Source organism: Penicillium chermesinum (assembly GCF_028974085.1).
Source record: "Penicillium chermesinum strain IBT 19713 chromosome Unknown utg000008l:1.0-1752722.0:1.0-1753981.0, whole genome shotgun sequence".
NCBI lineage: Eukaryota > Fungi > Ascomycota > Eurotiomycetes > Eurotiales > Aspergillaceae > Penicillium > Penicillium chermesinum.
The window spans coordinates 643,290-666,909 of NW_026695318.1; the positions used below are offsets into that span (position 1 = coordinate 643,290).

General features: G+C 53.2%; 8 protein-coding genes across 8 annotated transcripts; 5 read left to right on the forward strand and 3 right to left on the reverse strand.

Annotated features, from left to right (window-relative positions):
- Positions 1-4,369: 4,369 nt before the first annotated feature.
- Positions 4,370-5,218, forward strand: N7468_010035 (uncharacterized protein; the record flags this gene model as incomplete). The annotated part of the gene is made up of 1 exon (XM_058479330.1): positions 4,370-5,218. One exon carries the CDS (start codon positions 4,370-4,372, stop codon positions 5,216-5,218), a length of 849 nt encoding a protein of 282 aa, XP_058325898.1.
- Positions 5,219-5,247: 29 nt separating this feature from the next.
- On the forward strand, positions 5,248-5,733 carry N7468_010036 (Zinc finger C2H2; the record flags this gene model as incomplete). Its single annotated transcript, XM_058479331.1, has 1 exon — positions 5,248-5,733. The coding sequence occupies one exon, from the start codon at positions 5,248-5,250 to the stop codon at positions 5,731-5,733; it is 486 nt and encodes a 161-aa protein (XP_058325899.1).
- Positions 5,734-9,139: 3,406 nt separating this feature from the next.
- On the forward strand, positions 9,140-9,433 carry N7468_010037 (uncharacterized protein; the record flags this gene model as incomplete). The annotated part of the gene is made up of 1 exon (XM_058479332.1): positions 9,140-9,433. The coding sequence occupies one exon, from the start codon at positions 9,140-9,142 to the stop codon at positions 9,431-9,433; it is 294 nt and encodes a 97-aa protein (XP_058325900.1).
- Positions 9,434-12,249: 2,816 nt separating this feature from the next.
- On the forward strand, positions 12,250-14,357 carry N7468_010038 (uncharacterized protein; the record flags this gene model as incomplete). Its single annotated transcript, XM_058479333.1, has 2 exons — positions 12,250-13,008; positions 13,083-14,357. 2 exons carry the CDS (start codon positions 12,250-12,252, stop codon positions 14,355-14,357), a joined length of 2,034 nt encoding a protein of 677 aa, XP_058325901.1.
- Positions 14,358-15,828: 1,471 nt separating this feature from the next.
- N7468_010039 (uncharacterized protein) lies at positions 15,829-17,607 on the reverse strand (the record flags this gene model as incomplete). The annotated part of the gene is made up of 6 exons (XM_058479334.1): positions 15,829-15,930; positions 15,995-16,054; positions 16,116-16,403; positions 16,466-17,106; positions 17,226-17,304; positions 17,380-17,607. 6 exons carry the CDS (start codon positions 17,605-17,607, stop codon positions 15,829-15,831), a joined length of 1,398 nt encoding a protein of 465 aa, XP_058325902.1.
- Positions 17,608-18,705: 1,098 nt separating this feature from the next.
- On the forward strand, positions 18,706-19,671 carry N7468_010040 (arginase family protein; the record flags this gene model as incomplete). The annotated part of the gene is made up of 1 exon (XM_058479335.1): positions 18,706-19,671. One exon carries the CDS (start codon positions 18,706-18,708, stop codon positions 19,669-19,671), a length of 966 nt encoding a protein of 321 aa, XP_058325903.1.
- Positions 19,672-19,970: 299 nt separating this feature from the next.
- N7468_010041 (U4/U6-U5 snRNP complex subunit SNU66) lies at positions 19,971-21,986 on the reverse strand (the record flags this gene model as incomplete). Its single annotated transcript, XM_058479336.1, has 1 exon — positions 19,971-21,986. The coding sequence occupies one exon, from the start codon at positions 21,984-21,986 to the stop codon at positions 19,971-19,973; it is 2,016 nt and encodes a 671-aa protein (XP_058325904.1).
- An 889-nt stretch (positions 21,987-22,875) lies between these two features.
- On the reverse strand, positions 22,876-23,572 carry N7468_010042 (aminoacyl-tRNA hydrolase PTH2; the record flags this gene model as incomplete). Its single annotated transcript, XM_058479337.1, has 2 exons — positions 22,876-23,180; positions 23,257-23,572. 2 exons carry the CDS (start codon positions 23,570-23,572, stop codon positions 22,876-22,878), a joined length of 621 nt encoding a protein of 206 aa, XP_058325905.1.
- Positions 23,573-23,620: the final 48 nt, after the last annotated feature.

Here is a 23,620-nt window from a genome sequence, read left to right on the forward strand (position 1 = left end):
CAGCCGGAGCAACCCCTCGCAGATCTCACACACCGACCACCGCCAAGCACACGATACTCCCCAGCCTTCCACGGCCGTTCCAGAAACTTTTCGACGGCCCTGTTTTGCGCCACGCTAATCTACTTCGTACCTCGTACCGATACCCCAGCCGCGAACCCGGTTCCCTGATGAAGAAAGAGATCGACCCATAACCCTCTCGATCCACCCTCGACTGTCCTTCTTTTTCTCGACAAGACCCCTGGGCGAATCAAACTACCTCAACACCGCGAGAGGTTCAGAAACATTAGATAAACCACCGGTGTCCAACGCCACCAACAAGCTCCTAACTAGGCTATCCTTCGGTCAAGAGTTCCGGACAGCCCGCTGACGCGTCGCCGGTTTAGGCCAATGCCCCGTTTCGGGAAGAGATTGGGAGCGACATAGTGCAGCGGTTGGTTCCTGCGAGTAAGAAGCGTTCTATGGCGGGAGGATCGACTAGACGGAACGGGGCTAACGCTGAAGAGTGGGCTGCGGTGGGCGGAGTGGAGAAGGCGAGCTTAGAGTATTTTCCGATGGGGTTTCTCCAGGGAGATTAGGCACGGATATGAAGCCCCCATGACTCAAAAATTGGCCGGGGAATCCTTGGTCGATCGATGCAATGAGCGTGCCCGGATAAGGCACGGGAAAATCGGAGGGTTAATCCTGCGATATTAGGTAGATTGAGAGGAAATTTTTCAGGATATTTCTTGTTTGGGAATTTGTTTTGGGAGGAACTACTCCGTAGCCAATGCTCGATTTCCCCAGTGACATCATCCTCGTTGGGTAAATCTCGGGTCTTCAAGGCCCTAGCGTGGAAGCCGTTGTTTCCCCTTCTATTTTGGGCGCTTTTTGCTTTTTGCTTTTTTCTTTTTTTAGTTTCCCTTTTTTTCTTCCTTTTTCCCCTTATCTTTCTTGTTTTACCTTTTGTTTACTGACTAGGACACACTTGTGGCCCTGATTTCTTTTATCCATCCTAGTCAAACCTACTAGAGGGGCTTCCAATCTTTACTCCATCTCCCTCAAAGAACCCCCTGAATCTAAAACTTTATCTCCCAAAGTTTTCTTTATTTTCCTCCTGCTCGAGCGGTTGGCCCGGGAAACCAGCCTCTTTGTGCCTTGTTCCACTAATAGAATCCTATGGAGCCCAGGGCGGCCCTGACGCCAAAAGCGTCTCAGCCACAACCATGTGGGAACGGCCCCGTACTCGCACAGCCAATGATTTCCCGGCAGTTCCCACTGCAGGCGGAAGGGCCAAGACAAATCAAGCAGTGCGCAAGCCTCACCTTGAGCGGTGCTTGATTGGTGCCATGGCGGGTTCAGACACGGCTTCCTTCGGTTCTTTCAGTAGAGCTTGATTCTTGTAATGCACGTCGGCACAAGTGCCGTTCTGCAGACACTCCACATATGACGCCTCGATCCATCCCAGCGATTGATCAGGGGAGGCGTAGTTTCCAAGTTGGGGAGTCGATCATGACCAAGCGCCGAGCAGAGAGATTGGGCGCCGGGTAGGGAGTACGGAGTGCTGAGCACACTAGTAGTCATAGCACCGTGAATCATGCCAATCACCGGGGCCTCGCATTCGTACTGGACAGGTCTCCTTTCCGCCGGGCTTAGTCCCTCGTTAGGTAGCTGGCAATTCCGGGCCTCCCGTACAAGTAAGACAATCATGACTATTGTTGTTGACGGATCGTACACTAAGCCGTGGCGAGTGCTTAACCCATCTTACGATCAAGCTTGGAAGTCCGGGATCACGGGGGATTAATTCGCGGTCGATGCGTCCTTCGAGTCGACCGTTCTTTCCTCATGACGTTGTTGGGAACGGAGTAGGAAAATAAATGGGTTGGGCTCGGACCTCTTGGCCGTGCAGACGGGGCAACGGTTGTCCCATTTTTCGTCCTTTCTTCTGCCGAGCTTCTACGGTCCTTCGAAATTCCTTCTGGCGTCCTTCCAGAAGGGCTCTCGAAGGTCAGGGGTAGCCTTGGCAGCATTTCAGCCCGTCCCCGTCTGTGTGGTAGTGAAGTGGGTCTACTGGAGGCTGAAGCCCGGCCGAAGTGGGCAGCGTGGCCACTAGGGGCAGGTTAGTCTTATTCCGGGATAGTTTGGCTTCGGCAGGAAGTCTGAACAAGTTGCATACGAGCGTAAAAGGGGGTGAAGGTAAAATAGGGGGAAAGCTGCACGAAGTACCCAGATGTTTCTCCACCCCGTTGGATCGACCACAGATTCCAGGACGCGTGCAGGTTACGGGACTGGGGACTCGGGAAATCGAGTCAGCTAATGGGGGTTACACCATGTTCTGGATCCTGCACGGCTCCGTAGGAAACATGGTGAAACGAGCCACTTTGTGTTCCGTGTGTCTAGCGGTTTAGGATCGCCCCCAATTCGAAACCTTCTAGAAGGACAAGGACCGCACGTTCTAGTTAATGAGTCCGGTTCTTGGTCAGCATTAGTAGTTAGACACCCCCCGCCCGGTGCCTTGGACGATGATCATTTTGGTTGGGAGTATATTCCCGGTTGGGTTAGCAGGAGTGGGCTCTGGGGAACAAACTATCGAGAGGACGAAGCACGACGCGGATCCAAATCATCGCGATGATGGCCACTAGCCACTAGCCACCACTTAACCTGTCAGACCATCAAATCAACCCCGTGGCCGGCTGCCGCTGTCATCCACGTTCATGGTCATGTAACCCGAAGCCCGGGGAAGAAAGCAAGAGTTCTTTTCTGATCCGATCTCTTCTTTCTCTGATGCTTTTTTTTAGGAGCTCTAGAGACCCTGGTTATGACGCCCGGCTGGCTTTCTTGACAAGGGGCTATAGCGTGTCGCGGATAGGGCCCACATCTGCCCGATCCCATCGTCATAATTGATTGCAAACTTTGTTCACGCGGACAGCTGTTTCACATTAGGTTAGTAGGCCGAGTGCTAGAAACCATGTAGAAGGAGCCGGAGAAGCCAACAGAGGGCCGCCGGAGCGTGAGCGTCGGAAAGAATAGTTTCATAGGAGACATAACGTGCTCCGCCGTCGCCGTGGAGAGTTTCCCTGGACCTGAGGCGTTCTGGAATCCATGATTTAGATCGACAGGCCTCCGTCCCCACTGATGTTCTTTCTGGAACTTCCGTCTTGCCGTCTGTGTGCCTCAAGTTTGAACAATTTGGGAGTGTGGAGTCGGGGGTTCGACGCTTCGTCCTTCTGGCGCCGCCCTGTTTCCTTCTAGCGGCCTTCTCTGGGTCCAACTAGAGGCGCTAATTTGCTAGACGTGCGCGCTGCAGGGATGTGCCCCCTAGTGCGCCTTTTTTTTTCCCGGTATTATTCTGGAAAAGGGTTTATCTCTCCAGGGAAAAAAGGAGAAAAAGCGTGGCTTCGATGTCACCGTTTTGAGACGCAACGGCGATACATGATATTAAAATCAAACTCGTCAAATCAGCAAAGGACGGGGGGGGCCCTGAAATAGAACCCAAGCTTAGAGCAAGATTCAATTTCCAGTCGTGAGTGGGGGAAAGTGCAGAAAGAGGTGATGTCGACCTTCTCGGCACCTACCACACCTAAATACCTACGATCACCATCTCATTGTGCTCCCTATTTCCTTTTTCCCTCCCAACTTTCCGTCTTTCCCTCTTAACAACGCGCTCCCCCCTTTTAATTCCTCTCGATCTCCGTTTAAGAACCCCTGTCCACTTCCCTCCCCCCTTTGAGTACTCTTGCATCTTCCTCAAGGTACGTGCTACATCTCAGTCCCTGACCCTCGTGGCTCGTTCGCAGCGCGCGCGTCCCTGACCCATGTGAAATCCCGCTCTGCAAAGCTTTCTCGTCATCGCGGCGGAGTCTGGGGAGAACTATCGCGCTCTGTTCGCCATTGATTCCTAGTCCCGGTATATCCCCGGTGCTGGGAATGGTTACGTTTCGTGCCCAAAGCCCCGTGGATGCCGGAGTCTTCAGGATCCCCGGCTGACTCAAGTCTGGCAAACGGGCGCGACTGACCCACATTACACGATGGCTATTATTGACATTGAGCTAACTTTGACTTATTTACAGACACTGCCCATCTACACGTCTTCCCTCTTCTCAAAGACCCCGATCGTCGGTTCCCACCTCCGTTGCTAGCCGGTCGTGCCTGCATCTGCTCGATCTCCGTGCATCGCGTTCAGTGCCTGACGGGAAGACCGCCGGGTGCCGGAATTCCCCAGCTTCAGAACCTGCCGTCTTCATAGCCCATACACGCTGCGCAGTGGAACGTGAACGGCCCCTGCTGCTGTCACGTCAGAAATCTACGCTTTAGAAGAACCTCCGCCCGGGGTAACAATTCGGATCTCCCGCGCTGTTCCTTGCCCACGGTCCCTTGATCGCTGGGTCGGGTCATGGACTTCACGACCATCCTGAACCGCAAAACTTCTGTCGCTGCAGCTGCCGCCGCAGAAGCACAACTACACCAACAATACCTCCAAACCGCGCAAATGAACCATCATATGCACCAGAATCCTTCGGTCATGAAGGCGGAACCCAACCCCGGCGACAACGTCGGTGCCTACCCTCCTCATCCGGCCGTGCAAATGGACTCAGGTCTTGCTGAGACCTTCTACTACGCCCAGGGTGGTGCTCCACGCAATATGGGCTACGTCCCTGGCGGATATGCCGGCGAACCCCAGATGCAGCCAACCCCCGTACCGTCGGGACGAACTGGGACTGAGGCGCCTCCGAAGACCTTCCACTGCTCAACATGCAACAAGGGATTTGCGCGTCGCAGTGACCTCGCTCGCCATGAGCGAATCCACACGGGTGTCCGGCCCCATGCATGCGACTGGCCTGGATGTGGCAAGCAATTCATTCAACGCTCTGCCCTCACCGTTCACTCTCGAGTACATACCGGCGAAAAGCCTCACATGTGCGAGCGGTGCGGCAAACCTTTCAGCGACTCCTCTTCTCTCGCGCGACACCGCCGGATCCACTCCGGGAAACGCCCCTACAAATGTCCTTATGCCAACTGCCAGAAGACATTCACGCGGCGAACAACTTTGACCCGACACCAAAATCATCACACCGGCACTATCGAGGAGGCTGCTGTCGAGACCGAGGCCAACTTGCGCCAGAATAAGGAGCGTCATGGGCCCGGTGAGGGCATATTTCCGGATCACGGCTCCATTCATTCTGCCACTTCCTCCCCGCTCAACATGCATCCATGTCACCGGGTGGTGATCTCCCGCCCTTGAACATGTCCCGTTCAGCTGGCGAGTACTACATGGGCAGTGGGCCTATTCCACCGCATGTGCGGGGAGATTTTTCTCAGGGTAGCCCACGTGCTTCACCCACGGCTACCTCTCCATCACTGTCCAGCTTCAGCAGCGCTCCCCATGCGCGCCCTGCCATGACGTCGCATCCGTATGCTCCTCCCCAGCCCCTTGAGCCTCCAGCCACCAGTGAGCACCGCCCAAACAGTGTCAACGGCAGCCCACATATGACTAGCATGGGGTGGGCCTCCCCTCTCATGGCAGCATGCCCTCGCCCGGGTCTACCAACGACTTCTCCTACCCCGACCCCAGCGCTCCAGCTTATCCCTCGGCTATGCCTCACCACATGTACTTTCCGAACTCGACTCTCCGTCGACCTGGAAGCACTGAACCCGGTGACTACGAGACAAAGCCGCGGATGGACCACACCTGGTCGACGCCGGTGTAACGCAAGTCACGCCTTCAACAATCTTATTCATTGTTTGGAAACCTTTTGACTCGTTTTGCATCATCATTTCTCAGCATTTTCTCAGCATTCTCCTTTTGCCTTCTATATTCCCGGTTCTACGGAATCAAAGCTCCTCTCCACCGCCTCTTTGTTCGCGTGTCTGAATTCATTTGTACCTTATATCTCAAAAGGGAGCAATTATCCTGGCGCAGAGACATGTCGAATCGCGTTGCAATGCCTAGGTGGGCTTCGGCATTTTTTTTTCTTAGCTGTTTTGTATCTTTTCATTTCTCTTTTCTTTTCTCCTGGAGCATCACTGTCCTCACCTTCCTGATGCTTTTACGCGCACACGCACCTCCACATTGGCCGCTTGATTTCTTTTCTTTTCTTTTCTTTTTTTTGGGTTTTGATTTCTTGCGTGCAGACGACACGGTTTACCGAGACACGACCAGACGAGGAACAGCATAGATAGAGCGCAAGATTAGGGATTTTTACGGGGTCACATTGTTTGGAATTTGGGATCGGACAGGGGCTCGCAAGGGCCCTGTTGGTGTCTGGCTTGGGTTATCTGTTTGATTTTTTTTCTTTTCTTTTTTCCTATTTCCTCCTCTCCCCTTATGGTCTTGGTTGGGTTTACTTGCATATTTCCCTTGGCTCGTTTTTTCTTTTGTCTATCTCATATCCCTCTAATATTGCGTTGTACTGCTGCTTTGTTGCTTTGGTGGGCATCGAGCTGGAAATACACGCTCGATGAGCTCATTATTTTGACCCTGTTCTGTATGATAGGTGTAAATTATAGAAACCCGGAGCTGTCCACTAAGTTTTCTGTGTATTGAATGTGGCATCTTAGGGCCATTTCAAGTTTTCCAGTAAAGTATTGCAATACAAGTTAGAGCTTGAGATGTCCCTTCCAAAATTCACCCTGTTTTTGTAAACTAAATAGCTAATTAGCTATGAATTTGGTTCAAAGCACTTCTGCCTTGACAATATGCACATTCGGATATCCCACTCGTCCCTCCAATCTTGCCTTGGTGATGACCTCGCTCTTGTCCTTCTGATACACAGTGCAGTCATATCTCCTACTCCCTCTACTACCTAGCGGTAGTTAGGTTTCTGGCTGATTGCAAACATGTTGTTATTGACTACGATCATATCCATACCATCGTATATGTGAATGTTCGCATCAACCTCCATGTCCTTTTCGAAGCCGACTTCTGCATTTACGCTTCCTTTTTTACCGCGTTGCCATATCAAAGCTCCTCGGTGCAATACCTGATCGAGCTTTTGATTCTACAATATCTATGGCTGGAAATCTATCATGTATTGCATAGTATGCGCTAAAGTACACTTCAGTAATCTAGTACAAGATAGACCCATATAGCAATAATAAGAAGCTTAAATGGGTTGAGGCTATAGATGTTGGGTGGCGAGGGTATAAAGCTTGTGTGCGTGTCTACACAGCAACCTCACCACAGGATCTTCATCTAAAGCATCCAAGTTCCAGTTGCACTTGGCGCATCAGGAGACCAATTATATCAGCTCAGTGAGTGGGTTCCAAGCTTCAAGGACCCGAGACACCTTTCGGAAACCGGTGTATACAGCGATCAGCTGACGACGGTGATCCACACGCCAGAGAATCGAGGCTCCAAGTCTTAAAGAAAGCTTAGGATAACCGGCAAGTTCACCGCTGCAAGATTATGCACATAAAATCAAGGGAGCCATCAATGTATCAACTCGAAGAGATCGGTGACACGTACTATCCACACTGGTGCTGTGTAACATTCCTGTGCTAGCTGCCTCTCTGCAGCAGAACGGAGACACAGCTTACAGGCGCCCTTGTGTCGGCGGACCAGGTATCTTTATTCCCATCCGACCTCAAGAATTTATGTGGCTTTGTATTAAGGGTGTACAGTTTATCCTGGCTGCTACCATAACACATAACGGCAGTATATGACGCAGGTGGCAGAGGCGGCACAGCTTAAGAATCCAAGATCTACATGCGGAGCAGAGGTTCTCGGTGATTGTAGGTACAGGCACCAATAGCCCTTCCCGTGACCTCTGGCCAAAGGGACCATGGACGGCCGGTACATACTCCCTCCCGCTTCTCAACCACAGAAGGGTGTTGGGGGGAAGGCTATCTTTCCAGAAGATAAGGGGCAAGGGGATTTATTTTAGGAGAACAGTCTTTAAAATCGCCCTGTCAGATCTCCGGACCTCGGCGAAGTGCTGACGGTAAGCTTCTCTTCGTGGACACCTCCATCTATTGGCGGTCATTGAAGGTTTCATGGGACTGTAAGAAAACCGGGGCGAACCAATTCTCTTTTGAGATCAACGCCACCTCGGGCTTGACTGGTGCGGGACTGTACGTGTAGGCATGGGTTCTGCAAGGGCTGGCCTTGTCGTGGGTACGTACGCAGCAGGGATCATGGATGATGATTGGCTGGATTGTCGCAAAAACCGACAATGGGCAGATATACACGGGCCTAAGATCGGAAGAATTATTTATTCGAGCCTTCGCATTCGCAGCTACATTACCTTACATACTCCCCCTCTTAGTGCCTACAGATCTGTCTGGGAAAAAAAAAATTAAAAGGATTTAAGGTAAGGCGTCCCGGAGGGTTGAAACATTAGGCTTAGTAGGAACCGGAATGTTGGGGGCTGCGATCAGCACCGGGAGGCGAAAAGGGGGAAACCAATTGGGACGTGCTTTCGAGCCTAGAACGAAAGGAGTATGAGTGGACTGCCAAACACTAAAAATACAATCAAGGTGAATCCGCTATCCTGAGAGCAGAAGAGCAGAGGTTCCAATCGCATGGAGAGCGTGAGGGCAAAAGAGTCCATACTGCGTGACTAGAATTGAGACTATCCATAGTCCGGCCAAACCTTGCCCTTGACTAAAGCTGAGCCACTGCTGATGCTCGATGCGCATTGTCTTCTCAGTGCCTGCTAGTAGTCGTGTTTGAAAGGGATGGGCAGGGTATTGGCACTCGTATTACAGTGGCGACCGCTCGTATCGATCGCGGTTGTAACCCATTTACACGCTGACCCCGGAGCTCCGATAACAGAGACAGTCCTGGTATGATGAAGCTGCAGAGAATGTGCAGAGTTCTGGCTTTGGGGTTGTTGGATCGCTTAGGGGCCTATAAATGGAGTCTCGGCTCTTGTCCTCGTAGAGACTAGTATAGCACCCACATACCTCTTGCACCGGTTTCACGCCCTAAAACTGACATGTATATTTTCCAGTCACTACGAGTAGCAGTTTGTCTTTCATCCATTGCGCTAACATGTAGAACCCACCAATCACTTTCCCAGGAGGCCCGAAGCTAACCATGTCCAATCCTAGCCGCGACTGCGTGCGGCAGTGCTGAAGCCTGTGTGGGCACTGACTTTTGCACCACGGCCGCCTTTACAGCCCCCATTTCAACAACGGTAACCACGTGTGTTCCCACAGCTACATGCCTTGGGATTTACGGTCAGTATGGTTGCTTGAGAGGAATCGCTTCGATATTGACTATGAGCAGCGCAATGTGATTTCGGCACCACGATGGGCAGTTGCTGCTCCGGCTATTGCGCTGCGACCAAGTGTCGGTCCACAGACCAACGCTGGCCCAACTGCCATGAAGACAACGGCCCATGCCTGGCCGATGAGCACTGCTGCTATAACAACAAATGTGTCGAGGGTCTATGCGCCCGTGGAGGGGCTTAAATTGGGTATTCGGGAGCACCCCGGTTGGTGCTCAGAGCTGTAGTAGTATATCCCCCATTATCTACACAATCGATTCATACGGAAATTCTCCGGATCGTCCGAGCTCGAGTGGGAGAGCTATACCTACACATTTCACCCCATGTCATAGAGCGGGAAACTTGAAACCTGAATGGCACGAGGCCGCGGGATCGCTTCTACCCGTACTGGTACCTGCGCGCTCCAGCCCTGCCTTGATTAAGGCTGATGCCTACAATCCCAAACGCACTAACTCCAGAAACTCCTATCCTGCAGAAACCTTCAACTGGGCCGTCCGCTAATATCTCCTAGCATCTAGGCATGCGTCACGAAGGGCAGTACGCTTCTGGCATGCGTCAATATCAACGCAAGCTCGACCGGCCGAATGCTGCGTCATGTTCCGCGTCTCCGCGACCCACGGACTGGGATAAGCTATGCCTCGAGAAGGCGGGCCAAGTGAACATTGTTGTAAAATTATTGAAGATCGAAGAACGTGTGGCGAGCTGAGCTCTCATCTTCCCGGGACTGCATCTCCGATCGTGAAACAAGTAGTCATGCTGGATACGGTTGCAGACGCGATCGCAATCATGCCGGGACGACGGAGATCCAGGCTATTTTTCTATATCGTCAGTGCTAAGGTTGCGCGTGCGGATAAATCTGAAGAGATTGATGAGCTGCGTTGTGTCGCGATCCAGTTAGTGTAGTTTATGATTGATCTCTCCATCTACCTGACGCTTCCCGTCGATAGAGTTTCGTGTAGCCCCCCCCACATCGCAAGGCGCGGAAGCTAAGAAATGGATCTGAGAAAATGGATCGGCGCGCCGCTTACCACTTGCGTGGGCTTTCGGAGCTTTCGACGAGCTTTTTTGTTCAGAGGCGAAAAAGTGACTACTGTACATGCCCAGGCAAGAAGCGGAGCAGATCTGACGAGGACTAAGTACCATCTAATGCACATAGTGCAATAGCTGCTGCCTTGTCTCAGACTATGGGGGACGCTATGGTCGTACAATCCCACCTGGGCTGCACGCAAGGGATCCACGGCATGCCCCGGGCCAAAGGTACCTTGTACCCGGGCAGCTTTGCAAGAGCTTCTCGACTGCGATGAGAACGGCCTGAAGCAACTAATCAATGTGCCCGACCCGATCGAAGCGATTCGCCCTACGGTCCTGTCAGCGAGAGTGGTTCCATTTGGGGCCCATGCAGCCGTGCAACGAAGAGAGCGCCAATCAGGACGAACTATCGAGGGAGGCGATTCCTTTGGTGCGCTATTAGCCGTCGACTCAATTAAGTGTGGTGTTTTCTGTACTTGGCAATGTACCTCGCCTACTCCAGTAGTTCAGGTGCCTCAATTAATAATATCCCTTTCCAGACCTGCAACCTAGAAGCGGGTTTCGCCCGAGCTTTTGGGCTTGGAAGGGGGGATCAAGTACGGTACGGATATCTTCCAAGGTTCGATTTTCCCCTGCTTATGCTCGCGGTCTCAATACCCCCGGGGCCGGCCCTGGGCTCCACGTCGTACACTTGGCCCCAATAGGGTTCCGGCTTCCACGACCATCTCGTCGGGAAATTCTTCGAGCTCACGATTGTACCCTTTAGTATCCGTGCCTGCCTGCATGAACGAGGGGGAAGGTCAAAAAAAGGCCCTAGAGCAGTGGAGAAAACGCTGACATTCCAACTGCAATTTCCAGCACGTACATTCGATGGCGGGTGATCGGCCGTGAAGCACCGAGCTTCCAAGGTATGTCCCATACCAGCTGACCTGATTTGCGTCTAATTACTTTACTTCTTCGACGGCCGCTGTTCGATGTTCGATCGCATTAGAATCGGGGCTCCGGAACCCGGCCGCACCCGTGTGTCTTCGGAGAGGGGAAACGGTACTACTAGCCTCAACTAGGTCATACTTCACTAAACAGGTTCTGGTCTAGATTTGTCCGTTCTCTAGTGGGGGGTTTTTTCCTCCAAAATCTATTAGAGAGACTGGGTCGCTAGGACAATAGTAGCATGCAGACAAAGATACTGACAGGGAACAATCCAGTTCAGTCAGCTTCTCTTCGACTACGCTTTAAGGTTGTCCGTGCTTGGTGCCGGTGTACAACGTTACAGCTCCTTCGGCGGCCGGAGCAAAGGAAAAAGTCAAAAGTAGGTACTGGTGGTAGAGCACAATGGATGCGGCCTCAGAGGTCTTTCAAAGCGATTGACCTGTTAAAAGATAGGCCAGTCAAAGAGGCGGGTAGCGGTTCCGGCGCGGCGACCCAGAGAATCGGAGAAAAAGAAAGAGGGGACCCGCGAGACTTCCATTGGAGCCCATCCAGAAAAAGCAGTCCCTAAGGCATAGCACGAAGGATATGTGTATAATATACGTGGTTGACGACGTATCTCTTACAGACCCAAAAGAGAAAAAAGCCGAAAGTGAATAAATCCTCTTTTTCTTTTTAGGAAATACAGCCCAAAACACCCCCAAAAAACACCCAAATCGGCCTAGAATTGTAAAAGGCAAAAAAGAGCGGAGAAAATAGAAAACGCATCCCTGTAATTTTACCAGGGAATCGCCCCGTCAGCGCATCCCCACTCCACTCCGCTTGGCCTTGCTCGGCCCTGCCCATTCACTTCCTCCTCCATTCACTACCCAGGTCTTCTCATCCTCGTTGCCAGACCTTCTCCCAATCCCTTCTGCCACTCTCGGCTCTCCATTCAACATATTGTACGGCGGATGGTGTTGCTCCTACTGTGCAGTTGGCCGCCTGACCTGCAGCTCTCACGCTGCCATCCGACCCTGCTCAACCACTCGAAACCTCCCCCGGTCCCTCTTCTTCTAACCTCCTCTACAATCCCTCTCATTTCACCATGACTGAAGGGCTGGAGATCCCCGAGACCGGGCTGTCTCTCCGTCCCGGCCCCTCGTCCGAGACGTCTGCGGCGAAACCCGCCCAAATCATGCGGCTGAACCTGGCTCAGCATACCCTTGACGATCTCATCGGCCACCTCCTCCGCAATGACAACAGCGCCCGAGTCCGCCTGGGCAAACACCCTTCCATTCACTGGGGCGGCAAGAGTCAGCACTTCCACGCTTACCCCGAGACCCACCGTGCCGAGATCTACCAGAGCTCATCCGACAAACATAACATCTACTTCACTGGTGCCCTGAGCCACAGTCTCGAGGTGGAAAGGGCCAAGGAGGACATGGCTGCCTCGGACCAAGCTCTGGCAAATCTGGAGGAGAGTCTACAAGCCTTTGAGAAGGGGAAAGAATCGAAAGTGCCTGCCATGATTCGACACCCGGATGAATACAAGGCCATTAAGACTGCCGGCGGTGGCAAGAATACTCCAGATCTCAATCGGGGCCTCCTTCGGCCTGCGGCCAACCGTTCTCTCACTGCAAGCCCTCCCCCGGGTGCCGCCAAATCACCCGCTGGCCTCATTCCTACCTCCGCCCCCGCCTCTCAGACCAAAAACAACGCCCGCCTCGAAGCCCTCAAAACCCCCTTCATTCACCTTCTCGCCGTGCGTGCGGTTTCTGCCAAGTTCCTCGCCCGCCAAACTCGCTCCTCTATTGAAGACTGCACATCCTCGCCCAAAAGTACGGAACTGAGAACCGCCTCAACCGTGAGAAATTCGACCTCAAGGATAAAACCTTTAAGGATTTGGACGTGTGGAAGTTCCCGTACCCTAGTCAGGAGGATCGCCAGCAGGCAATTGAGAACGCCATCTCCGCGTTCGACCGCATGCGCATCTCTCGCTCGGACAAGCTCTGGCAGCTACTTCTTCCCAAGGAGGAACGTGGTAAGGGCAAGTGCCTGTCCCGATTGAATCTCGGAAACGGGCCTATCAAGAAAACAGCCACGCCACGAGGTCCTGATGGGGCCGATGATCGGAAGGATGAGGATGTGGACCGGGCGTCGGGGTCTAGCATGACTCAGAAGGCAGACACCGCTACTCACAAGGCCCGGCCCGATAAGCCTGCCAACAAACAACCGGCCAGCAAACAATCTGCTAAGGCTAAGAATACGGCCAATAGTACGCTGACCGGTCGAGTCACAAAGAAGACTGCCGGGAAGAAGGTCCCGGCGAAGGTGGATACGAGCAAATTCAAATCGTCCGAGTTTGTTCACTCCTCGGATGAAGAATCCGATATTCCAGAAGCCTCACCCCCTTCTCCTCCTGCTGCACGTCCACCTGCACAGAACAAGCCTTCCGTGAAGAAGGCTCCGGCTCCGAAAAATCTTCCCGACAAGGCTCAGGTGCCGGCCAAGCGGCCTGCAGAGGCACCCGCTACAACTACATCTTCCTCCAAGGTCCCCAGGGTTGATGCACCGAATCTCAAGCTCGAGTCCACCAAGGCTGCTGCTTCGAAGAAGCCTGCATCCCGGCCGTCGACATCGCCCCAGAAACCCTCACCCCTCTCCTCCCCACCAACCAATGCCTCGGATGACGGGCCGGGTCGCGCCCGGTCTGACAGCCAAAACCATTCTTCCAGCTCGTCTTCGTCTTCTCCCTTGATGTCACAGCTTCGAGCTCAAAAGGCCTCTGCTGCAACTGCCCCCTCGGTGCGGAAGCAGACTGCACAGACCAATGGAGTGTCCAAGCCTGCCGCAGCCGCTAACCCCTTGAAACGCAAGGCGGAGCCAGAACGCCCGCCAGCCCCGGCTGCTCGCACAACTGGTAACCTGGACCACAAACGGCGCCGTGCAGTCAGTACGTCCAGCGGCGGTAGCACGGGCAGTGCCTCTCCGCCTCTGAGCGAGGAACTTGCACGCCAGAAGCTGCGGGAGAAGTCTCAAGATTTCAAGCGGAAGTACCAGAAATATCTCAACTTCCACCGCAAGCTGGAAGCCCAGGCTCATCCTGGAAAAGCGGATCTAGAACTCCTGCAGAAGCAACACGATCGCCTCGAAGTGCTGAAACAGGAAATCTGGGATGAGGATCGGCGTCTCCGCCGTGAAGCACACCACTAAAAACTCGCCATCTCTCTTGCCGATCTACCTTGATGGTGATCTAAGCTCTTGGGCCTTTTCGGTCCATTATTTATTTTCTCTTTCGCTTCTTATTTCTTATTTTCCCTTTCTCTTTTTTCTTCTTTGCATGGTGATGTGCTCACCCCAATGGCGAAAATACATTCCCCCTACTCGACAGCTCGGCGTTCGATGATTATCTTACCATATCTATACCATATCCTTATTTTGTGTTCTCATCCTGGATTTCCCGTTTTCTTTTTCTTGATTTTCTGCATCTGACACACGTCGCGTCTTGAATGATTGGAAGACCATCAACGCGTCACCTTGATTTAATGGCAAAGAACCCTGCATCGCCCAATATTCCCCGAAATCCAGCACAATGTCAGCACTCCGATAGGATGAATCAATGAGAAAAAAAAACAAAGAACCATTCATCAAGATCTTTCCCCGTAGCCGTCATCGCAAAAGTAACCGTCGGTCCTGAATTCCACCAAGTTCCCCACCTATCAGCAGTAGCAGAAGTAGCCACAATAGAGTACAGTAGCACTGACATGCTCCCCCCCCTCCCATTCCCAGCCTTCTAAGGAATTGGCACACGACAAACCTTCATCCCATGACCCGCAACCTAAACCCCCCAAAAAGCCAACCCTCTCAAGCCCTTGGGGGGGGAAACCCCCAAAAGAAGAAACAATGCCCTGCAGAAAACCGTTCAGGTTCCATGAGGACGATCATGATCTTCACGACCGAATCCACCGTAATTTTACCCCGGATCATCAACTCCGGTTCGCCCGCTGGCCCCGCTAATTGCCGCGCACATGGCCATGTCACGGGGGGGCGCGGTACGCCCGCTTTACCGTATTTTACGCTCGACCGCGGTTGGCGCTGCGAGAATTACATCATCCCGCTTTCGTCCATTGGATCAATTGGGACGCTGCGGTCTAGACGAGGCTCAGGCGAGGGGGGTAGTACAGAGACCCATAAAATGGGTGTGCTTGTTTCCTTGGGAGGAGGTCAAAGTCTCCTGGGTCACGGAGGTGATCGGCCTGATGTGCTGGTAGTATCAGTCGTTTCATATGGTCAAGTTTGGCGACCGGGCGTTTATATATCTGGACTCGGTTTAGTACCAAAAACGAAGGACATCGGAAACGAGGACAACACAAGCTAGTGCTACCCTAGTACGAATGAAGTGGACTACGTTACAGCGTTCGCATCGAGGATACTTCGAGCTTCAAGGTAAATCGTGAACCAAATCACCGTTAAAATGGGAATCCCAGCTTTGCTAATGTGAAACACTGGAACAAGATATCATTAATACAAGGGTGGCAAAGCCACCACTGCTATACATGCCCACGCTCTCCCAGTTTTGTAGTCAGGCCCAGATGGACCCCTCCCCCTTCTAGTCTTTGTCGAATGTATTCAAGTCTATTCCAAGTATTTTCCGTAGCTTGAACCAACCCCGCTTGGTTTACGTTTACCCGGTCACCTTGTAGATGGCCTCGGCCAGGCGCTTGACGTTGTCGCTGGTGATACCGGCGACAGAGATACGGCCGTCCTTGGTCGCGTAGACGGAGTGCTGTAGAATTGTAAGTAAATATCGCGCAGATTGACGTTTACGGCTTGCTGGGAAGAATACATACCTCCTTGGCTAGGGCGTCCATCTGCTCGGGCTTGAGGCCGGTGTAGGCGAACATGCCGATCTAAACGAAATTCGGTTAGGAGGATGCTGAGGTGTGAATGGGTTCTGTGATTTTAGCTGACCTGGCTGGTGATGTGGGACCAGTCGTGCTTGCTGCCGAGCTGCTCGAGGTTGGTGCGGAGGAGAGCGCGCATCTCAATGATGCGGTCTGCCATGCCCTTGACCTCACCGAGCCACTGCTTGTTCAGAGCAGGGTCGTTCAGGATGGTGGACGCGACGCGAGCGCCGTGGATGGGAGGGTTGGAGTAGAAAGGGCGGATGAGGATCTTGATCTGGGAGTCGACGCGCTTCTTCTCCTCGGCCGAGGCAGTGACGAGCGAGAAGGCACCGACCCGCTCACCGTACAGACCCTGAACGGATGAAATTAGCGCTTGCATTTCAAACAAACCTCCAATACATCATCTTCACGTACCATGTTCTTGGCAAAGCTCTGGCACAGAGCAATGTTGTGGCCCTCAGCAACGAAGTGGCGAGGCGCGAAAGCGTCCTTGTCAGTGTTACCACTGGCGAAGCCCTGGTAGGCCATGTCGAAGAAGGCGAAGTGGCCCTTCTCCTTGAAGACATCGCTGATCTGGCGCCACTGGGCCTCAGTAGGGTCAACACCGGTGGGATTGTGAGCGCAGGCGTGCAGCAGGATGATGCTGTTGTTGGGGGCAGCCTTGATGTCGGCAATCAGACCCTCGAAGTCCAGACCAATAGTGTCCTTGTTGTAGTAGCGGTACTTCTCGACCTCGAGACCGGAGTCCTTAAAGACGGCATTGTGGTTGGCCCAGCTGGGGTTGGGGAGGTAGACCTTCTTGGCGCCAGGGTAGAAGCGCTCCAGGAAAGCTCCACCGATGCGAAGAGCACCGGTTCCGGAGATGGTCTGGGTGATGACCAGGCGGTCCTCCTTCAGCACAGGCGAGTCGGAGCCGTAAGCAAGCTCAGCGGCAGCGGAGGTGAATGAGGGGATACCCGTGATGCCGGCGTATTCCTTGTCAGCGCGCGACGCAACGACCTTGTCCTCGGCAGCGCGGACGGAAGGGAGAACGTAGGGCTTGCCTTTGTCGTCACCTGTATTTCGAGTAACGTTGCGTTAGCTTCTCTGATGATTGTTTGACTGGGAGGTCTGAATGCGCGCGGCCGGCAATTGCTCCTAGTTTTGGTTTTTTTTTTTTTGGCGGGTGACTCACGGTAAGCACCCACGCCCAGGTTGATCTTCTCCTTGAAAGAGTCGGCCTTGAAGGCCTCGGTGATACCGAGAATGGCATCCTGATCAGACGGGTTAGGATTGCTGCTTTATCAATTCGGATGCGCGTCGGCGACAACGCAATGGGTCGAGCTTACAGGAGGTCCCTGGGGCACGTTGGCCCAAGTAGAACCACAGCGGGCACCCAGGACCAGGCGCATATTGGCCTCGCGGGCAACCGCCGAACGGCTGGCGACTCTCAGGGTGGGGATCATCGTGGAATGCAAGCAGGCAAGCAGAAGAGAGATCTTGGGGATGAAAGGTCTGGGGAAGGAGAGAAAAGGGAAGAACCGGGTAATAAAGGTCGGAGTTGTTGCGTGTCTCATGTGATAGCGGTATCTGGTACCTGGTTTGGAGTGTGGGGTAGCATACAGAAGAAAGTATCTGATACTTATGGTCGGCGCCCCGGAGTCGACCGTCCGGAGACATCAGCCAATCCGCGCTCTCGTCGATTCCCTAGATTGGTCTGTTTACTTGTGCAGGCGGTGATCGTCGCTTCGAGCTACTGAGACCAAAGGCAATTTTTTTTTTTTTGCAAGAGCAACCATAACCTACGCACTCTAGGGGTTTCCCCTAACTAATTTTCCTAATTTTCTACCCATTTCCCGAACCGTGGAAGCTCCGTGGTGGGAGAAAATAGGAAGCCCTGCGGGATCTCCTACTGAATTCCACGTTCCACATCGGCCCTTCCCGGTGAGAGATTTCAAGCAAGATCCACTGCTTCCCCTCACGCCATTCGGGGTAAATTTCATCGATTCTTTCCTGACTCATGCAGGCAAGTGAATTGACTGCTGCGAGGCCTGGACCAGACAAGGTAATCAACAGCCGGAGACGTGCTGGTTGTCTGTTTGATCGGATTCAACTCGGTTAAACACAAGTTGCCCATCCCCACACGCGGAGTCGAATATACTCTCGATCCCCAAACATTGCCATATTGGGAGCTGGATGCAGTGGTCTGTAGATCTAGGGGTCTGCTGCTACAACCTAGCTTTCGTCCCTTATTTTCATTGAGCAGGCACCTCCCCCCCCCCACCGGAGTAGACGCAAAACCGACAATTACCCCTGTCCCTCGTGCGGAGATATGATCGCATGTCATGACAGGAGCAGCTAGCGGACCCAGCAGGTCACGTACAGCATGAGACCTCTTCCAACACCTAAACAGTGGGATTTCATATCGTCTTTGCATTCCTTTCCACAGGCTCAATAAGTGCCGCCTTTTTTCCCTGAGCAATCTGACATCCCTGGCGTCCTGATCGCGCTGATCACCCCCGAACCATGACGCATAAGCTGACAAATAGCCCCGTATGTTTACAGAGTCAGTGGGCAAGTGTCCCCGTAGGTGGTTGATATAAAATGTCGAATACCTTCTGTCATGGGTTGAAATCATATCCAAACCTCCAGAGCTTCAAGCCGAGAACTTGAAAATGGCGTCGTCCGCAGTTTCCGTTACATTAGTACCTGCCGATTGCGGCTCCATCATCCCCGGGAAATCCAAAGCACCACAAGCCTTCCTCGACGAGAACCTCATCAGCAAACTCCGTGATACAGGACTGACTGCCTCTGACCATCAGGCCTTGGATAAACCAGCACGATATTCCCCCCAACCCTGCCCAGCGGGCGGCGCCTGCAACGAGGAGCTAAACGTCCAGGTCTGCGAGCAAGTCGAAAGACAGATCACCAAGAACCTGGAGACCAGCCCGTCCAAGCCTCCTTTCCAACTGATCCTCGGTGGGGAATGTAGCATGGCCCCCGCCATCCTCTCTGCGTTCTGGAAGCACGCCGGAACCCCGTCGCCACCCCAACGGATTGGCCTGATCTATATTGACGCTGACACTGATATGAACACTCCCCACGACCCCCATTTCGTCGGGACCTTTGCTGGCATGAACATGACCCATCTGCTCGGGATGCCTGGGGGTCTGGATAGCATGAAGAAGTTTTCCCGGGACGGGGGAAGCCAGCCGGTCTGTGATGCGACCAATACGGTTTTCTTTGGCACCAATATACCTTTTGCGGGAAACAAGCCTGAGCATATTGAGTATCTTACCACCCATGGCTTCCAGGTGATCGATGCATCTTCCGTAGCGGGGGACCCGGAACAGCAGGCACGTAAGGCTCTTGCGTATCTTGAAGACCGGGTCGATGTTATTCTGGTGCATCTCGACGTGGACGCTATTGACCCGCGGATGTTCCCACTGGCTAATATTCCTAATTTCACTGGTGTAACATTTGACCAGATGATGCGAGCTCTAGGCGTGATGCTTGCCAGTGACAAGGCTGGTGGTTTGACGATTGCAGAAGTAAACCCGGATCACGACCCGGGCCTGGGAATGATCGGGATGTTGACGGACGAAATTGTGGCTATGCTGGGGAAAAGAGCTGGAGTTTGAAAAAAGAAAAAAAAGAAAAAGAAAAACAAGGATATGCATTGAACCGGAATCGACTGGCTTGGTTCATCTTGCCGGCGTCCCTGCGGAGTGACGAAAGTTCAAAAGTTGATCTTGAAGGACCAGATGACACAGGTTGAACCTCACTGCGAAGCTACATTTTTACTAGCAGATAGAATGCTACTCACTAGCAAAGCAGATATCCTAACATAGGGTTTCCATTATTTTTCACCTTAGTAGCTTTATCACTAGACTACAACTTGGGAGCGGCGAACAGCGCATATGCAGAACGGGGGTGTATTTCAACCCAGACGCACACCAGCTTGGCCGGTCTTTCGTGCCTGATCGCCTAAAGCACTCGACATGCCGGTATTTTGACTGCTGTCCACGGTACTCATAGCCTCTCGCTTCTTCTCGTCTTCGATCTTCTTGAGCCGCTTCTCCGTCTTCATTTTCCCGCTACCCTTGCCGTGGAACTGGTGGCTAAGTTGCTTGAATGCCTCCTTCTGGTTCATCGAGCGACCGAACTCATCGACGTATTTGAGCTGTACATCAGGTTTGTACTCGCGGTTAAAAGCCTCGGCAATCTGGCGGGCGTCCTGCAGTTCACGCTGCTGGTTCTCGCGGCGGGCATGCTCCTCACGCTCACGCGCAGACATTCCAGCCAACCGCCCCGAGTTACGATCCCTCTCACGCTGTTGTCGGGCACGGCGCTCGGCCTCTTCTTCCAAGAGGTGCTTCTTGTGGACGAATTCCTGGCGGCTGCGAGTGAGAGCGGTGGCGTCGCTGGAAGCGGGGGTTTTGACTATGCCACGCTGTCGGAGCATGGCGAGAGTGGCGCCCAGACCTCGGTCCAACGAGGCTTCTTCTTCCAGTCCTGTTACACTGAGTTTGGGGTTGGCCTGCTCGGATCCGTGGCGGACGCGCTCCTGGGAGTCGTCGCCTGATTCAACGTCGTTGTAAGAGCGCTCCATATCCACATCTGCCGTTTGATCGTCCTCGTCCTCGTCATCGCGGGCTTCAGAAGGCTTTCGAGAAGTGGCGCGCTTGGGTCGCTCTTCAGGACCAAGATTGTCTAGACGATCGACGAAATTCTCAGTATCGTCGAGGATTATTCCAGACTCGGCGGTATTCTCTTCGCCATCCTCCACCTCCATTGGGGTCTGCGACTGCTCTTCCCGAATTCGCCGGGCGATTTCCTCAACACCCATCTTCTTGCGCTTCTTCAAGGCGGCCTGTCGCTGGGCCGCAAGAGATGCTTGCAGGTCGTCATCGTCCACAAAAGAGATGTTCTGTTCGATAGGTTTCTTCGCAGGTGCCGGGACTCCGCTCGCCGAGTCAATATCCATGGCGCCACCCCCTTTGGCTGCTTCGCCTGGGAAGAGGTCCTCCTCGTCGATGGTAGCGCGTTTCTTCAAAACCCGGTTCTTCGTCTTCTTTGGCTTCTTGATTTTGATCTCGCTGATGTCCTTGTAGTCGGAGGAGGGAGCTTCCGGTTCAAAGTCAAGACTGACAGCACCCATCCGCAGCTGCTGTGAAATCTGCTGCTTCTTGGCACTGCGCTCCGCGGCCGATGACCCCTTGGCATCTAAAGTAAACAGCTTCCGCTTTTTACCTTCAATTTCTTCATCGTAGTGCGAGAGAATACCTTGGTACTCGGCCGTGGGATCGTAGACAGGCTTCTTCTTCTTCAGTTCAAGCCTCTCGGCGGTCTTTGCTTTGTCGACCAGCTCTGTGTTTTCAAGCTCGTCGTCCTCCTCGTCACCCACCATAGTATCTTTGAGAGTAAGAATATGTTCCTCTTCACCTTCGAAGTCGCCCAGATCATGCCCAACTTTGACCCCCGCCAGGTCTTTCGCAGTATACTGCGCCGCCGCAGCCTTTTCCATCTCTTCCTGTTCCTGAGCAAATTTACGCGCCCACGCCTTCTCGGCTTTCTTCGAGCGTTTGTTGAGTTGCGACAACCATGTATCTGTATCGAGATCGGCTCCCTCAGATTCACCGAGCGTACGTCCCACGAGCTGCCTTTCGCGGTCGGCGATTTCGCGTGCCTTCTTGATAGCGGCGTGTCTCTGGTCGCGACGGATCTTGGCGGTTGCCTCCTGGTGGTACTTCTTCCAGTTTTCATGGCTGGCGGCCTGTCGGGTTTCAATGGTGCTTCGAGGCTCGTCTGTATCATCGTTGTCGCTGGCAGGGGAGGTTCGTTGATCATCTTTGGCATCGGGGCGGCTGCTTGTGGCACCAGGGACAGGAAGCGGTTCCATACCCAAGGCCACCCGCGTTTTGTTGGCGGCTAGGATGTCCGCGACGTCCGCCATGGTGATTGTTCCACAGCCCGCAGACAAAGGATGGATTCTGGAGATTTGGAGCGCGAAGGGGTGGTCAGGATAGAATAAACCTTCGGTTGAAGATAGCCAGCCACCAGCTTCACCAGCTTTGTTGGGTTGAGGGCACAAGTGCGGATGGCGTTCAAAAAAGTGCTCTGCGCAAGAGCGATACCATGCATGGAGTTCGACCATGGTGATGGCGATGGCGATAGTCACGTGGTGATAACGCTAAGACAAGAAAGGCTAGCGCCGGAAAATCTTAAGCGCGATAAATAAGGAAGATCGGCCGCCCAATTTTCTCTTTTCTTCTTCAACCGTACACAACCAAGACTTGTGTGCAGATTTCCTGGTCACGGAGGAGCTTGTCTCTTCTGTGTGCCGGTTGAGAGCTGTGCAGTTCGACGATTTAAGGGGCCATTCACTTTTCCATGTATGGCACTTCACGGTATCCGGTCGACAAGTCTAAGATTGAAGGTCCGCGCTGGGGTGTGGCCTGGGTCTTGAGCTCCCTCTGGTGAGCTCGGCTTGGGTGCCCGGTTTGTGGACGGCGTCATATTCCTAATCCCTTTGCCGACTGGCCATTGGCCTGTGAGGTTGGGGAATAACCATGACTAGCCTACATTCCGTTTCGTAAGCCTTTAGGGTTTTCTTTTTTGGTTCTCTCAGTAAAGCCTCAAGGCTATCTCACGAGGATACCCGCAACTATCTAAGCGCGCATCTTTGTATCCGTGCGCCTTGACGAAGGATTGAACAGTTCTTCAGAAATCTATGGTTACCATAGCAGCCAGGAGCAGGAAAAAGCCCTGTGATCGTCATTCATGATCATTACTACCATCTTGCCCAGACGGGCTCAGGTATAGATATGGATATATCTTTTTTTTTACAGTAGCTTCAAATGGCCAGTCACTCCATCCACCACGCTCTTAGGTCCTAGGACACCCAGTACTGTCCGGCTTCCACTAGCAATCTGAGTGCGTCCCGCGTCCTGGATGACACGCGCGCAAAGCCCCAGGCTCATTGCCTGTGCCTGCAAAGTCAAGAGCTCATCCTCCGACTTGGTCTGGACGGCGATCTTGGCCTGGCCGCCGTGCTCCCACTGGCGCAGAATCGGGGAATCAGGTGCATGGGCGAGGAAATATTTGTAGCAGGCGAGGGTCGCGTGGGAGGCTTGGGCAGCGATTTTACCTAGCAAGGACAGACAAGTCAGCTTCTGGAATTTCTTGAGTTTATATCGGTTCCGCCACGGAAACTGCAAACATACCCTTGGTCATGCCGAGATCTGTTCGGACGACTAGCACTAGCTTAACTTCTTCGCGGTTCTCCTTGAAGTTGGCCAGCTCCTCGCCATTGCCCTCATCCTCGCTGTCCTCCTCTTCCTCAGAGTCATCTTCTTCGTCGGAGGAGTCGGCGTGGACTTTGACATCGTAGCCGTTGGGCCAGCCTTGCTTTTCTTTGAAGAGGTTGAGCGAGGCGCCTTGGCCGATGAAGTAACCCGTCACGCCGGCGATGATGGCGGTCGCAATGACGTACGCCGTTGTTGTGGGCGGTAGACGATCAACCGGCACTGGCGCGGCCATTTCGGGACGTGAGGAGAGTGATTGTATGGTTGTAAGAGTGCGTAGGTG